The 17,079-nt window shown below is 33.2% G+C and overlaps 1 protein-coding gene across 3 annotated transcripts in view; it reads left to right on the top strand.

Moving 5' to 3' along the window:
- The window catches only part of Aplip1 (JNK-interacting protein Aplip1), an 80,214-nt gene that overhangs the window by 23,541 nt on the left and 39,594 nt on the right, over positions 1-17,079 (top strand). For 2 of the 3 annotated variants that reach the window (XM_080180316.1, XM_080180314.1), the window contains 6 exons: positions 6,106-6,204; positions 12,082-12,215; positions 12,487-12,616; positions 13,235-13,322; positions 14,237-14,336; positions 14,871-15,071. In XM_080180316.1, coding sequence (XP_080036442.1) covers positions 6,106-6,204; positions 12,082-12,215; positions 12,487-12,616; positions 13,235-13,322; positions 14,237-14,336; positions 14,871-15,071 — 752 coding nt within the window. The remainder of the gene's footprint in view (positions 1-6,105; positions 6,205-12,081; positions 12,216-12,486; positions 12,617-13,234; positions 13,323-14,236; positions 14,337-14,870; positions 15,072-17,079) is intronic. The other variant, XM_080180315.1, reaches the window with a different exon arrangement.

The raw sequence follows: 17,079 nt of genomic DNA, 5'->3' as shown, positions 1-17,079 counted from the left end.
GGATGAAGCTAGTGAACAGAAAACTGTTGCAGATAAAGTTTATGCGTCGTTGGAACAGTGTACGAAAATTCTGCACTGGCTTGACAATGATTCAGACGACGTGAGGTCGAGCACTGTCGCCAGGAACCTCGACGTCGTTGAGAAGGTGAGGATGGACATGGGAGTGCTTAAAATTTCCATGGAGTTGCGCCAAGAAGTACGTGATATGTACCGAAGGCTTAGAGAGATGGAACGTCGTTCATCTAACTCGGATAAGCTTGGTGTCTGTGGCACCAATTATTACGACAGTTATCATAGTCGTATGTTGCATGAGGCTAGTGCTAGTGTGAATACAGTCTACAAATCAAGTTCTGCGCCTAGCACATGTACCTTCCTGCTGCAAATAGTTCCAGTTGTAGCACCTGGCGGCGGCGCCTGCCATGCCGCCGTCAGGTTTGATTCTGGTGCAAATCTATCACTTGTGTCTGAGAAGTTGTCCAGCAAGTTGAAGCTGAAATCTACCGGCAGATATACAAACATTTCTGTTGCTGACGGTAGTGAATCATCCTGCCGCAATGTGGTGTTCTATCTGAAGGACAGGGATGGTAATTTGAGAGAGTTTGAGGCAGCTGTTATGCCTAACCTCGGAGGTGGCAACGAGATGCGCTCGGTCCATCCGGAAACCGCCGCCGAAATATTTAAGATGCCCCCAGAAAGATTTACATATATTAGTGGAGGCTTAGATATCATCATTGGAAATACACATCCTGACGTGTTTCCATCAACCTACCAGAAAGTGGGCCAGTCTATGTTGTGGCGAACCATTTTTGGTAGTGGTTTTATCTGTACAAGTGCTGACTATGGAGCTGGTCAGCAGAAATCTGCATATAAAGCTGCCGTAGCGGTGGATAATGAACCGGTTGGTACTGCCGTAGCTGTTGATAATGAGCCGGTTGGTACTGCCGTAGCTGTTGATAATGAGCCGGTTGGGTCTGCCGTAGCTGCTATTGATAATGATGTTAGTTGTGCTGCAGTTATTCCTGATGATATTGGTAACGATACTGTAGCCGTTGAGAATATTGTTACGGCGGGTATTGAGCCGCTGAATGATTCGGTTCCAGCCGGACAAGAGCCGACGGGAGTTTCGGTTCCGGCTGGACAAGAGCCGATCAGAGTTTTGGTTCCAGCTGGACAAGAGCCGACGGGAGTTTCGGTTCCAGCTGGGCAAGAGCCAATAAGAAATTCGGTTCTGGCCGGACAAGAGCCGACGGGAGTTTCGGTTCCGGCCGGACAAAAGCCGGTAGATGATTCTAAGTTTTATGACAGTCACACTTTTATTACTTGCCCTGGTGCTGTCATGAATCAAGAATCGACTTGGCTGCTGCCAACCTTGCCGCCCGACACAGGGTAAGAGGCCTGCAAATGGCGGGTGGAAATATGGCGGGTGTTGCCGCCAGAAAGTCATTGAAAAATTTCAAAGCACACATATCTAATCTACAACATAAACTATTTATGTGAAAATGATCTTTAAAGAAAAAATATTACAAGTTATATATTAAGCTTGTGAAGGGAACCTAAAAAGGTTCTGCAAAGAATAAGTATTCATTGTTCAACTAATTTTATTGTTCATATTTAAGCACAAAAATTCTACAAAATTGTTTAGACTTTTAAAGCAGATTTTAAAAGATTTTGTTTCTTTAAGTATGATTTTGAAAAGCAAAAGTTTGTGTGTATCAACTACCATATGATTTTTGCAGATTTTTTTAGATTGAGAAAAATAGATTTTTTAAAATTATTTTTCGAGGTATTTTTTTCATGGTTCACGTTTGCTTAAAAAATGTTATTTCTCAGATTCTCATATGAGATAAAGCATTAAAGTAAAGAACACAACATGTAAAATTATTATGATAATGTTTAAAATATTTCTGATTATTATTTTAAAAAGATTATCGCAAAAAATCAAGATATTTGTTTTAATTTGTAAGCAAATAAAGTTTTTTTCTTTCACTCCGGAGGCAAGGATTCCTAATAATCCACGCGTAAAGATTTTTCTTCATTCCGAGAGCAGAGATTCGTAGTAATATATGTACCTAGCGACTTCGGACAATTTTAAACCTTGAGAAAGTATTTATAGCAATTATTTTCCTAGGTACATATATTTTCGTTCATGTTTAAATATAATCTCTATTTTCTATGAGATAAGCATTTATAATAATGAACACGATGTATGATATTATTAAATTATTGATTATTATTTATATGAATATCACAGAATTAATTTAAGATAAACTATGCATATTTTAAATTAACCTTTCCTTCATTTTTATCGCAGATATTAAAATAAAAGCAGTTGTTAAAAATTATGATCAACAATTGATTCTTATTTTATGGAAATTGAGATTTTTTTCAGTAAAAAAGCTACATTTTCATATGCCTATTTTTATGCCTAAAATAAGAATCAAATGAAATGCGATAAAATTTTATTCTATTTCATATGCTCAAATTTAATTTTATTGAGTTTAATTTCTTTTCAAAAGTACAATTCATTATAAAACTTACCTGAAAAGTTTGACAAAAAGGAATAAATGTGTCGAGGTTGCGTGATTCGATATTTATTCTAAGAAAAAATCAAGTATTTTTTTAGCAGATTTTTTTAAGATTATATATAAAACCCGCAGATATGGCTTAGTGGTTTAACGTCCGCTTATCTGTTGGGGAGGTGTCGGGTTCGAGTCCCCAGACCGCATCAATACTAAAGATGTAAAAATTAGTACCTACTGCTGCTCTTTCAGGCGTTAGAGATTTGGAGTAAGAGTAGGGGGGAAGCCTTAGCCCTAAATCAGGTATGCATGGGTGGTCCTTGGCATGGTGCACTAGTGATCGAAAAACGCTGTAAGGTCATAGGTTGATTGAAAAGTCCTTGTGGACTAGCATTGTGTAGTAGCTCACTAGTGTATTAGTGGCGTTTGTTAGTTCAACGACTTGGAGTCATGCTTGGATCCTAGGTTGCATTGAAAAGTCCCTAGGATTTGATGTGGCTTCAGTCATTACTGATACAGCGTCATGTTCATGCTTGGGTTGCATTAACTGTCGCAATAATACCGTGACCGAAAAATCACGAAACCTTAACTCTCCACCCATAAGGTTGAAGTGTAAATTACCCACAAGTCCTAATTAAAGTGCCAAGGAAATTGATGGGAAGGATGCAACTCGAATCCGCGTCATACCAAAGACGTTAAAAATAGTACCTACCTGCTCTGTTCGGCACAGGACATCAAAGAGTTAGAGTAGGGGGAATGCCTTGGCCCCAAACAGGCGCAACTCATTACCATGCACAGTTAGGATCTCCAGACAAAGATCGTGCAATCAAAGGGTTGGTTGTCTGTAATGTACTGTACCACGGGTATGAGGTGAAGGACCAAGAGTCTGGCCTTGAGTTGACAAGTTGACTGTTCAGTCCAGGTGCAACTCACCCACACGACATTAACATTAACATTAAGATTATATATGAATTTCAATCAAGTAAACATTTTTTATTCAGATCAAGGAATGATTGAAAATTCATATTTAAAGTCGCATATTTTTTTTACAAAGAAAAATTGGTATTTTTTCATAATTTCAATGAAAATTCTAACGAAGATATTATTATTTTGCTATTCTTTAAGTATTAAAAAGTTTTATTGTTGATTAAGATATTACAGTTCTTATTCATTAAGTTTGAAAAACTTTCTGCCCAAGGATTTTGAAACATTTTTTCTTACTACTCTTTTTGATGCTTAACAAATTTAGTTTAAAGTACCTATAAATCTTAATTTTCTTGTCTAAGATTTATTTCGTTTTATTTTACCATTATTGTTTACATTTCGACCTGATTTCGTAGGTACTTATTGATGTATTAATAATGATTTATTACCTATTGATTATGAAATGATTATTATTTAGTATAAGTTGTTATATTTACAACATCATGATTAATAGGATTATCCATTTTAGGATTTGTGTATGTGATCTTGTGATTGTCATGTGCATGGAATGTTGTATGGTACAAACCAATCCCCATCCTTCTATCCTAAAATGTGAGGTATTATGAGTCCTAGTGAGGAGTATAATATTGTGTATGCATTTCACGGGGTTTCATTTAGTTAGGAGCAAAATTGTCACGTTTTCGGGATGTGGCCATTCTCATGTGATTATGGTGAGTTGAGTTTAGTGAGAAATGTTGCTAGTGCTCAGCGCAAAAAAACCTTGAATCTCGTTAAGGAAGTTAATTTGACTTTCAAACGGGGGGTGTGTCTTAACCTCTTTTCGAGGAAGCTTTGTGTTTATCAAGTGCAAAATTAATTCCTTATCATTAATCCTAGAATTAAGCGCAAATGTCGTCTTTTTTGACTTTCCCTTCATAAAGTGACGCAGCATGGATTGTTTATATGCGCCCACGTTTTTCACTTTTGAATGAGACATGTGTGTGTGAAGATTTCGGAGAACAAAATTGGGCCTATCATTGGTCTCATTGTGTGTGAACGACCCTAGTATATCAGGGATTTGAAACCATAAGAGCTTCAGGTAGAATTTGTTAATTTTATAAGGAAGAATGGTGTATAGGACGATTATATGTAGTTTTTAAAAGGCTTTAGCCAGCTAAGCATGAACTTAATTATGATTAATATATGTTTTAGTGATTTTTATGTGCCTTTATTTTTGCATTTAACAATGATTTATTAAACCAAATAATTTTCCTTTAAAGCCAAAGTTTCCAAAGATTTTTTACCGTAGAGAAAAATGATTTTTAAAAAGCAAATAAGATTACGTGGTTATAAATAACTGGAATTATGAACTAATTGATATTGTAATTTCAGGTCTTTGAAATAATTTCATCAATAAATCTATATTCAAACCTGCTGTTGAAACTTGATGGTTCCTGGTATTGGGGGTTTGTATGTTCGCCAACTGATCTCGTGAACTTCCCGCTAATTCGGAAGTCAAGCTCAACCAAAGTGTCATGGTTGAGACAGCTTTATCCAAAGAAATAAGACTATAGTTAGCTAATCTATTCAGTAAATAATCAATGATATAGCCTGTATTAACCCTTACAGATCGGGCCCCTATTCCCACCTTAATAGATCGGGGGGGGGGTCATATTGACCCCCCCCTCTATCTCGGCTTCTGTTACAGATAAAGACCTAAAATTTTTTTCTGGTGGTTCATGTGTATTTTTAGAGAAAATTACTTTTTCTAGTCATAGCAGTCAGGCCGCTCCTTAGCCGCTTTTTAGCGGCCAGCCGCTAAATTTTAAAACAGCTGTAGAGCGGCCAATTTTGCAGCTAGGATGGCCAAATTTTAGGACGAACTTTTATTTTTCATAACAAAAAAATTACTTTTTCTGATCATCGCCAAAAAACGGCAATTAACGGAAACCGCCATTTTCGGCGGTTACGGCGGTAAAACGGCGGTTGGCGACGCCAATTAATATTTTTATCTGTTTATTATTGCTCAAGGATTTACCAAAAAATTTATAGGTCTCTAGCTGTAATAGAAGCCACGATATTCATGATATATGTCTGTAGTAAAAGCCGGACAAAAATCGGTCATAAAGTCGGTCAGGGTGCGGTCAAACGGTCATAACACCACTTTGCTCATAAGGTCATTGATATCTCAGTATTCAACAAAAAAATTTTAGGTTTCTATCTTATATACAAAGTCATAATGTAGAAATTAAGAATTATTTAGAATTTATTTTAAATTTTGGTGCTACCCAACCGACTTTGACCGGACACCACGACCGACACAGACCAGATATCCTAATAAAATCAACTCTTGCCGACGTATAATTACTCAACTTAAAAAGTCATGAAGTCACAACTCTCTATCTTACCTACAAAAAAAATGACATTGAAAAAATAGAGGGGGGGGGGTCAATATGACCCCCCCCCCGATCTGTAAGGGTTAATATTGGTTGATTGAGAGAGTATTATCTATATTTATATTGACCAGTTCGTTTATTCAGTAGGATGGGAAGAGGGAGTTCGTTATTTTAGCCAGTTGCAAGGATCGTTTTATTAGAGAACATGATATTATTGTGTAAGATCCAAGCAATGATAAATCCATTGCAATTTTAAAATGATTTAGACCGCGTAGTGAGGCTAGCAGTGAGGGTGATGAGACTCAGGATGAGGCTGAGGATTTGTACACTAAGGAGGATAAACAGAGGATTCTTGAGGCGGGCAGGTACACATTACATTTTTCATGCATTTTTTGAAATAAGGCTTATAGTTTTCACTTCTTCCACCAATTAAAAAAATCATTGCTTTCTTGTCATTTTATAAAAAAAATATGATTTAATCCTTATAATAAAGCAGTTTGTTATTATGGTATATGACAATAGACAATTATTTGGTTTATAACCCAAATTCTGATAAAAAAATTATTGGTATAAAATCATGAACACTGCTAGTCGGACAATCAGTCATGTTCGATGTACAAAAATAGCTTTAAAAGTGCTTCCGTATTTCAAGTGCGGCCATTTTCGTTACACTTATGGAGTAGCTGTGCTTAATAAACTGTCGAAAAAAATAAAAATGTAAATATTATCTAACATGTTGAAATAAAATGTTTGTTACTCCCATGTTGACTAGGAAACATAATATTATGCAGTACACATAATACATAAAATTATGTTCATACTATGCACAAGAAAAACAAGGATGACAACATAAAAAATATTCATGGACATACATGGATTTTAAGGTCTTGTTTAAAGAAGTGCATCACACATATCATTATACCAAATGGTCGTTTAAGAATCCACATGCCAAATATAAAGTGAAAAGGCCAAAAATTCTAAATAGGAAAAAAAACATACTGACTTTCTGATAATAGTTTAGCTTACTAAATTGTACCTAATTAAGACAGAAAATATCATGCTAAGTTTGAAATTAAGAACAATTAAATAAGAGCTATCCGTTACCGACATACGAACTTACCCTTATTATAGAAAAGCTTTGTTTTTCAAAAGTTATGTTTTACTTATTACTTATGGTTAGGATGTAACAGTGTACTAACACTAAAATTTTATTTCCATTGCCTTTGAGTAAGGAAGTCAAATATCTTATTTTTGCAATTAGTCTATTTAAACCACGACGTGGGGGACATTAGACTGTAAATTATATTTGTCCCCAAAGTTCAATAAAACCAATTTCTTATTCATTGCATTGGGTTAAACAAACTGCTTCAAACTTTTTCATCAAAAATTCTAATAGGGTAATTGTGATTATCGTCATTTAAGGTGCATATTAATTCATTATATAATTTAAGTAAATAAGTTGGTGGTCCACTCGCTAATTAAAGGATTTTACCAGTAAGAAATTTTTAGAATTGAATTTTGCAATGCAGAGGAAACTACGCTTCAAGTATTCTGCAAAATGTGCAGTCATTACAGCAATATTTTAGTAGCAGAGATACTCTATGTGCAGTTATTACAGCAATATTTTAGTAGCACAGCTTCTATATGTGTAGTCATTACAGCAAATTACAGCAATATTTTAGTAGCGCAGCTTTTATATGTGCAGCCATTACAGCAATATTTTAGTAGCACAGCTTCTATATGTGCAGTCATTACAGCAATATTTTAGTAGCGAAGCTTCTACATCTGTCCGACTGTCCGACCATCTCTGAAAAGCACACAAGCTCAATACATAGCTTTCAATCACGTTTGGGAGTTGAAGGTTCGAATATCGGTCTAATTTTAAGGTCATAATTGTCTCCAGAGGTAATTGTCCAGGGAAATATTATAATATAAAGCCGGTTTTTGTCCGGTGAAAATAGAGCGGATTTGAGGATGGGATGCAAATTTTGTACTAAATGATACCATTAAAATTAACGAAGCTGCAATTACGAAAAGAGTAATATGAAGCAAAGTGATAAATATATCCAATTTTTCCAAGGTTTATACGTCATTTCTTCACTGTATAAAATGTACTTTTTAAAAGCGTAGCTTCTCTACATACATCATATTCTCATTACTTACGCTAAATATTGTTTTTTTTGAGAAAATTGGCGGTTGCTTTTTTATTTCAAAATTTTTGAGAGAAAAAAATATTTAATGCTTATTTGAGATAACGTTAAGTTAACTAAAGATAAAAAGATCCCCACAAGGAAAGTACCACGTTAAAATGATTAAAGTTCCCAGCAGGGGTTTATTTTTTTTCAAATTGAAAAAAAAGGGGAAATGAGTATTTTGGTCAATTTATGGTTATGAGTAAAAGCACCGGAAAATTAAAGTTTTCCAAAATTTTATTTTAGAATATTTTAGCTTTATTACATAAGTCATAAAGTTTTGTTACCGTCAGAGCAAAATTTCCAGGGAAGCAGCAATAGTTTCAAAACAGATAAATTATCAGAGAACCAAGAATATTGCAGTTAAAGATGAACTAGCAACGCATTAGGATCAAAATTATTTTTTTATTTAAATTGTTATAAAAACTATGATATTATAATATTCAAAGGTTTAATATTTTAATCACGTTTTCTTCCTTGACTAATGATTATGATTGAGGCAGAATAGTTTTTTTTTTCAGTTCAGTAATTCCTATCCCTGCATTTGATGCAAAAGGAAGTAAAAAGTTTGAGCTTTGATGCAAAGCTTACTCATGGATTTATTCTTAAATTGAAAGCTGAAACAATAACAGTGCAAAAAATGAAGAATTTCACATGAAATTATAAAATTTATGCCTTCAACTAACATTTAACTAAGTTACTTATGGTTATTGGCAGCTTTCCGCGGTTATTAAAATTAGAAATATAAGATTAAACCCAGTTTTGGTAGCCCAGAGTCCCGTGCTAACAAAACTGATTTTTATTTTAGTTTTCGTTGAAAATTGTCTGTAATACTATGCTATATATGATTCTTCAGTATGGATGAGGACCAGTTCTAATCCTGTGGTTATTAATTGACTTCAAAGCCATACTCGAAAACACATATTTTTTTTCTTTCAAACTAATCAAATGCTACTCAAAAGTCAAACTGCTTTTAATTTACCTTCACTTTCCCTCATTTTTTTCCTTTCCTGTTTTTTTAGTTGTTAACTTTTCTTAGACTAACATTTGTTTAAGAAGAATTTCAAGTTTAAACTTTGAAAATGTCAGGGATATATGCTTTTGTAAATTAAAGATTAATTTACATTAAACTTAATTTAGTCTAGGGGAATTGGTTTAGAGATAGGACAAACGTAAATGAATACATGTCCATTGATGATATACAAAATTATCATTCAACGTAATACCAGCAAAGCAAAATTCAATAAAGTCCCCAAAGTGTTAAACCGAACAAAAACGTATTATGAAACTTTAAGGGCTACTAGTGTAATAAACAGGCCAATGTCCCCTCCCCCCCCCCCTTCCTGAGGAAAAAAACTTAAAAGAACTCGTTAAATATGCAAATCAAACAGCTATTAGTAGATTTTGTTTCAGACGAAAAGTGACTTTTTGATTTAATTTAATTTAGGTAGACCACTCTTAATTAGTTATAAACCTTGTTGGAACCTCATACGAATCTTCCCTTAAAGAAGAGATGTGTCTGTTCAGCCATTAGCGAGATCTTTTGTAACGGACATAGAGGCTAACAGAAAGTCATTATGTTACGCTCATATCAATATGACCATAATATTTTTATGTTTATTGGAACTTTGTCTCTAATTTGACTATCCTTATATTCTTATAAAAAATTGTCTTCCCTTTAAACTTGATTAGTTTTATAACTAGACATTTTCAAACTCATCGATTTTCAAGTTTAAAAGATATATGCCATATAAAAACACAATTCATCATAATATGTTAAATAAAGGCTTTAATAATTAGTGTTTATTTTTAAAGCAAGGATACATTACATGTGATGAGGTGGTATTTATTGGTATGGCGATGAGCTGGTATTGAAAACCCTTTCCAACATGATCAACATTTGAAAAATGTGATAAATAAATATTTTTGATAATTTCTACGAAATGAAAGAGCGTTAAAAATACTTGAAAAATAGCTTGATATCTGCCCAGGATATCATATTTGAAGAACAAATTATTATATTTCATTTAATTCTACAAACGTATGATACAGAAAATATATTCTTGTAAAAAATACCATGAAAAAAAATGTACCTTTCAACTTTATATACTTTTTTGTGTGCAATTTTAAGAATCCTGTGCAAGGCTAAGATAATGTATTGTGAAAAAAAAACAAGGAATAGTGTGTTTTGACAAGAGCAGCAACAACAATCTTTCTACAATTTAGATGAAACAAGAAAAAGAAATGATAAAAAAAGAATATAAAAAGAGAAAGGAACAATCAAACAAAAACTAACACCACCTCCATTATTTCTAATACGTTTAATGTAGGGTAGAGGATCTTTATGATCGACATGTTAATTTCAGGGAAATCACCAAATTATTGGTAACTTACATTTGCTGCACTACTAAACATTGAAATAATTTTCCTTGTTTTTCAGAATACCTATTCCTAATGTGTTTAACTTGTGCCCCTGGCAAAATATAATCTTCTTGCTGGCAGTAAATTTACTTTTTTCCACACACATTTACTTTGCCCAAGTTAACCTAAATTTCCTAAGGAAATAAAACAATTTTTATGGTTGTTCTGCATTAATATATTTCTATCTTTTTGACACCATGGAAACTGTCCCAATTTTGTATAACTTTTGCGGAACATGTTCCAGTTACGTAATATTTTTCTTTCCCGAAAAAGGTAAGGGGGGAAGAAAATCTCTTCAAAAGAGATGGGGAAAACCCCCTTTTCTCCCATCTCTTTTTTCTCCCCCCCTTCCCTTTTTTTCTTTTCCCCTTCTCTTTTTCGGGAAAGAAAAATATGACGTAACTGGAACATGTTCCGCAAAAGTTATACAAAATTGGGACAGTTTCCATCGTGTCTATCTTTTTGTATAATGTAGTAGATATTTTATCTGTCTGTCGAAATCCAATCTTCTTTTGAATAAAGATCCTTCAGATGGACGGGGACCAGCCGCTAGTTTATGTAAGAAGCATTAAAAATGTATTTGGCTTTCTTCTATTAAACAGAATATGCAGATGGCTATGGTTACTTGAAAATTATGTAATGTTTATCATTTAAATATTATTGAATTGTTGGATATTGAATTATCTTTCAATAACCTATCCTTATTTCCATGTTAAGAATAGAAGAAATTGAAAGTGTCAGTCAAACGCGTTGGATAAGTCAAAGATACATTAATCACAACTTACACATTGCTTCATCGGATACTTAAGCATTATTTTGGCCGCCTTCGTGGAATTTTAAAAGTATCAAGAAGTAGGGTTGGGCCGGATATCCGGTGTGGCCGGATATCCGGCCATTTTCAATATCCGGCCGGATACCAGATATTGAAACTATCCGGCCGGATATCCGGCTCTATAATTTTTTATACTTTACACCAAAAATCTCTGCTTTTTAAAATCTTAAATGGCTATAATTTTCTTATTATTGAAGCTAGAAGAACATTTTTTCTGAATAAGTTTAACTTTATGTAAATTTATATAAGATTTCTGAAGAAATTTTTTTTTACTACTTTAATATCTGGTAATTTGGCCGGTTATCCGGCCGGATATCCGGTAATTTGGCCGGATAACCGGATTTTTGCCAGATATCCGGCCAACGCCGGATATCCGGCCGGTTACCGGATATCCGGCATTTGAAATCAGCCGGATATCCGGTATCCAGCCAAAAAAGTATCCGGCCGAACCCTTATATTGTTTTTATTAATGTCATCAGAATGTCATAAAGGAATAATATCTTCTGTTGAACATTTTTGGGTCTAGTAATAATTGTAATAGTTATAACCCAGACGTCTACAAGCAAATTGCTTTTTTTTTTTTTTTGCATCGACTTGGCTGTTAATATTTCCGACGCTATTGGCTGATATTCAAAGACCCAATTGAAAGTCAGCACAAGGTCCACGGGGTTTTGGCATATACTTATTATTCTTTTATTTCAATGGTCTAGTTAAAAACTAAAGACCAAATTCTAAAGTATTTTCTATCTTTTTATTTTTTAAACAATTTCAATGAAATAATGATATTTGTTCTTTAGATCAATGTGGGAGAGCTATATGGAGGAGAGTAACCGCCAAACAACGCCCAATAATCTTGACTTGGACCCCCCATCTCCCCAACCTCATCAGAGAAACCTTATGGGACATTATACTCCAACTTTTGATAGGCCAGGTATAAATAGCTGCAAATAGCTGCTCAGCTGTAGAAGGGTTGGAGCCAAAAAAGTTAAATTAGACAATTACTGGACATATATGAAGCTTCCATTATAACAATAAAATCCAAAGAGCCATTTTCCTCAATTTTTTTTTTATTGCTGTTTTAAAACTTAGGGATATTGTGATATATTTGAATATTACTAGATTCGATTTTTTAGTTTAAAGAACTATATTTAACGATATTTAATTTAAGTTACTAAAAGTATAGCTTAGAAATGTTATTTTAGTGTCAACCGAAACCTTTGTGATAGGACAGTCAGCCAAAATAAAATCTCCCCTGGACAGACCTTCTCAACAATTAAGAAAAAAATCTCCACTGGATAATCCTTTTGATAACAGAATTTCACATCTAGACAGGTTTATACAAATGATGAAAATTTATTTGCATGATTTTAAATTTTGTCTATTACAGTTAGGGTCCTGGTCTTTTATGGACAAAATATTGAAGTATACATCCAATCCAATTATAATAAATAAAATTCCCCTTTATGAAGATTAAAATTACTGGTTACAGTGACGATCGTCCTAATAGATATGTAGGTAGATGATAACGAACACAGTAATAGTGTCTGACTGATTATGACGTAACAAAAAAAATTAGCCAATGAGAGGCCGTTATTGACCAATGGTAAAATTTATAGTGGCCTCTCATTGGCTATTTTTTTTGTTACATCATAATCAGTCAGACACTATTACTGTGTTCATGATAACTTCAAATCTAGTATGATGATGGATACAGAATATACTTGGATTTTATGACAAAGGAAAAATTGTCGTCAATTTAGTGTGCTAACATAGAACTCGTTTATTGGTCACTTCATTCATTCCGTAGGACTGGGAGGATGGGGGATATCGTTTGTTTTAGCCAACTGTGAGTTTCACTTTATCAGAAAACATGAATATCCAGTGTAAGATCCAGGTAATACTAATCCATTAATATAATATGTCATTTGTATAAAAATTTGCTTATGACAGACCACGCACCTTTCTTGTTGACAATCCCCACACAAGACCTAAAAGAACATCGCCTCCGAAATCACTGGCCAACCTTCCTGATTATCAAGTAAGCATTTCAACATCCACAGAGTTAGGTTTTTAAAAGAAAAGGTCGTCTGCTTTTAAATCAATCAGTCAAAGAGCTCGACTATGTTATTTAATTAATTTAAACAAATGAAACCTATTTGTGACCAAAGGCTAAAATGCCGCGAAGCGTTTTATACTTGTAGATACTAAAGATACTTGTGAGTTAAAAATTTTTTGAACAAATATATGATGCAAAGTTCTATTAAATTTATTAAAACTAATTCCTTTTAATAGCTTGTTTAACTATATCTCCAAGTTATACAGTTATATAAGAAAATGAATTTTAATATTTTAGTAACGATAGAAATTTTTTTAATATTACCCAAAACACAGTCTTATGATTTAAACTCAATTTTATATTATGCTAGGTATGTAAACTAAAGCAAATCATCTAAAACATTATTTTATATTTACTTATTTTTTTACAAATATCTAGTTTATGCTGGAAATAATGAACTAGAACAATTGACAATGAATTAATCTTCCCCTTAACTCTTCCATTTAGCTGTAAGATATGGGGGGGAAGAAATGTTTATTCTATATACTGTATCAATCTAAACTCCAAGTCCTCTCCCTGATATGATACATAAATCCAGTTGTATAAATGTTTTTTTTCAATAAATCTTTATCTTGTATAAAACTAGAATTCTACATATTCGAGATATTTTGATTTTCAGAAAATCAAATTTCTCTCTTTTTTCTTATACAAGCAAAACTAATTCGCTTACATTATATTCTGATTTTTAGAAGCGAAGCTACTCTATAATTTAAGATGTCAGTCTGACAGCTACATTTAGGGGGAAATATGCTTTTCTCTTCTGATATGTTTACGAATCAAACCAATTATTGTACAAAAAAAATTTTTTCTAAAATAATATTTCTTTTTTTCTTCAGAATAACAGATTTTATAGCCCTGACGTAATGTGTTTTGATCCACATAAGCCGCCGACTGCGGATGTCTATACTGTTAGTCCGCCAAGGCCTTCCTCTTCAGGAAAAGAACTTAAATAACATTATTTTTCAGGAACTAATTTGCACACGTTTCTTTTAACTGATGGTTGAAATATTTTTGAAGAATAATGTTCTCAAAAATTTATCTGAATTAGCCTTTTTGGAATATCTTAGATTTAAGACGTTAGATTTTAAAAACTTTTTGTAATTCATAGTTTTAATAATTACTATTAGTTTAATTGGAGTCTGTAGGGCTTTTTTATGTAATGCTTTTTTATGAAAACTATGGCTTGGCATTCGTCGTAGACCGTTAAACTTTAACCAGTTGGGGAGTTTTCTAAATGAGAAAGCCTAAAGTGTCATGTGTGACGTCAAAAAAATACGTCGAAAACGAAAGGATGAGAGGAGAAGTGGGAACCCCCCCCCCAAAAAAAAAGAGATGGATTTTTATGACGTCACACATGACACTTTGAACCAGTTTGAACATCCAGCTATTTAAAGTTAAGCACCTTTGATGTTTTCTTATCCAAACTAATCTTAGGACATAAACTTACTTAAGGTTCTTTTATCAACTCAGATGTTTACACATGTAGCCCGCCTCGGCCCTCCCCTCCATTCACAAACAGTCCACCCCGCCCCTCCCCGCCGTACACAAACAGTCCGCCCCGACCGTCTCCGCCAGACTCAAGATACTACAGTCCTGGTTCAGAGGACGGGTACCCGGGTTCGAAGCCACGCAGACGTAGAAAACTTCCAGACATACCGAAGGATAAGAAACGTAAGTATTTTTCCGTAGCGAAGCTATTCTACAGTTTACTATGTCAGTCAGTCCGTAAATATGGAGGGAAATGCAATTTTCTCGGCTGTTTTCAAAGATAAACATATGGAATTTGTAGTGAAGATTCCTATGACATATGCGCATCTAATCTACATTTTTTTCTACGTCGTTAGAACTATAACTTACTTTGTCTGTTTGTCCCATGAATTCGCTTCGCTACTTATGCACGTTGTCATCCTTGTGTATTTATTGTTGTGTTTGTCTGTAAGATATCTTTCAATTTCTTGTTTATTGACTCATTTTTACAAATTTAAAAATATTATTTTCTTAGAATTTAATGAGAAATATTGCGCAAATGTCATAATTAGTGATTAATGAACAATACCTGCCTAAATAAAAATATTCAGATGAAAAGCTTTAAATGACCTTTCCTTAACTCCCTTCCTTTTTTTCGCAAATTAGGAAAACTTTTAGATTGCAAAACGATTTTTTCTTCTTCCTGATTGTAAAGTTTGGTTTGTCAGTGCATTGCCCTTTTTCTACACCTTGCATGCACAGGAATGGAAATTCTTTGCTTTTAGAAACATTAAATGAATCAAAAGGATAATAATAATAGAATTATCAGTTTGTCGGTTTTAAGATCGATATACATTTTATGATCAACCAAAATTACCGTTATTCTGTCTGAATTGTAACAGAATTATTCGTGAAAAGTTTGAAAATTTATTGAAGCTATCCATAATCATATAATATGAAAAAGGTTAGCATCTATCTACCAGCGAATAAGGTGTAACAAAAACGCATCCTCTCTTTGTCGGGTATGGGATAAATTCTAATTTCGACAAATTACCACAACCAGCTGAAGACGTTAAATTTATTTATACTACTGTTTTATCAGAAGGGCGATATTGATAAATTAGGGGTATTTGGCACTAGAAGGCACAACTCATTACCAAACACATTAAGGACTTCCAGAAAAGATCGTGCAATCTACAGTATGACCCTCAAAAAAGTATTTTTTAGGGTGTACAGACCTTATTTCTTAGTGTATCATAAAAAGTAGCATATGTCTGTGTTCTCTGTACATTTTCACACAGGCATATATAAAAATTTTAATTTTACCTCCATTAAAACCGTAGATTTTTAGAGCTAAAGTTTTGAAAAAGTGACTGAAAAAAAAATTTTGTTTGGTTTCTTATAATTTTTGGATGGTTATATTATGTCTTTCTGGTAACTGAAGAATGATATACAAAGAAAAACAAGTTAACTAATTATTTCTTTTTTTTTTCAACAAGAAATATCATTTTTTAATGACAAAAAATACTACTAAATGAATTGATTATTTGCAAATTTTATACCCTTATTTTTGAAAAGGATTAATTATGACTAATTATGACAGTTGCTCCGCCCACTTTTCTGACTACTTAATCCCTTAATAGGGTGTTAATTAAGCTTTTTAGACTAAAAAATCTTATTGTTGTAATTTTATTTCCTTTATACCTTTTTTTATTAAAGTTAGGATTATGAAACAAAAACAATTTTCCTGCTAAATTCATAAAGATTTATTTGGTTTTTCAATCTAAAACAATTTTGCCTAATAAGTATGTTTTTCAAAATATCATTAAACTAAAAAGACTCAAAAAATATGTATAAAAAAAGTCTTTTAACTTAAAACCTAAATTTATAATTTCATTTTTGTAAAAAGTTTCTGCTAGTAACAAAAATAAAAGGATTTCTACCTTAATTTTGCTAAAAAGCCGTTTCAAGTTTAAAGTTACTTTTTGCTCAGTCACTTTTTCAAAACTTTAGCTCTAAAAATCTCCGGTGTTAATGGAGGTAAAATTAAAAATTTTATATATGATTGTGTGGAAATGTACAGAGAACACGGACATATGCTACTTTTTATGATACATAAAGAAATAAGGGCTGTACACCCTAAAAAATACTTTTTTGAGGGTCATACTGTAGGTTTTTTTGTTTGTATGACGTTTGGTCGAGTAATCGTGCA

Source organism: Acartia tonsa, chromosome 12 (genome assembly GCF_053477335.1).
Source record: "Acartia tonsa isolate MP-2025a chromosome 12, ASM5347733v1, whole genome shotgun sequence".
Lineage (NCBI taxonomy): Eukaryota > Metazoa > Arthropoda > Copepoda > Calanoida > Acartiidae > Acartia > Acartia tonsa.
The sequence above is the reverse complement of the archived record's forward strand: the minus strand, read 5'-3'. Positions and strand labels throughout refer to the sequence as shown.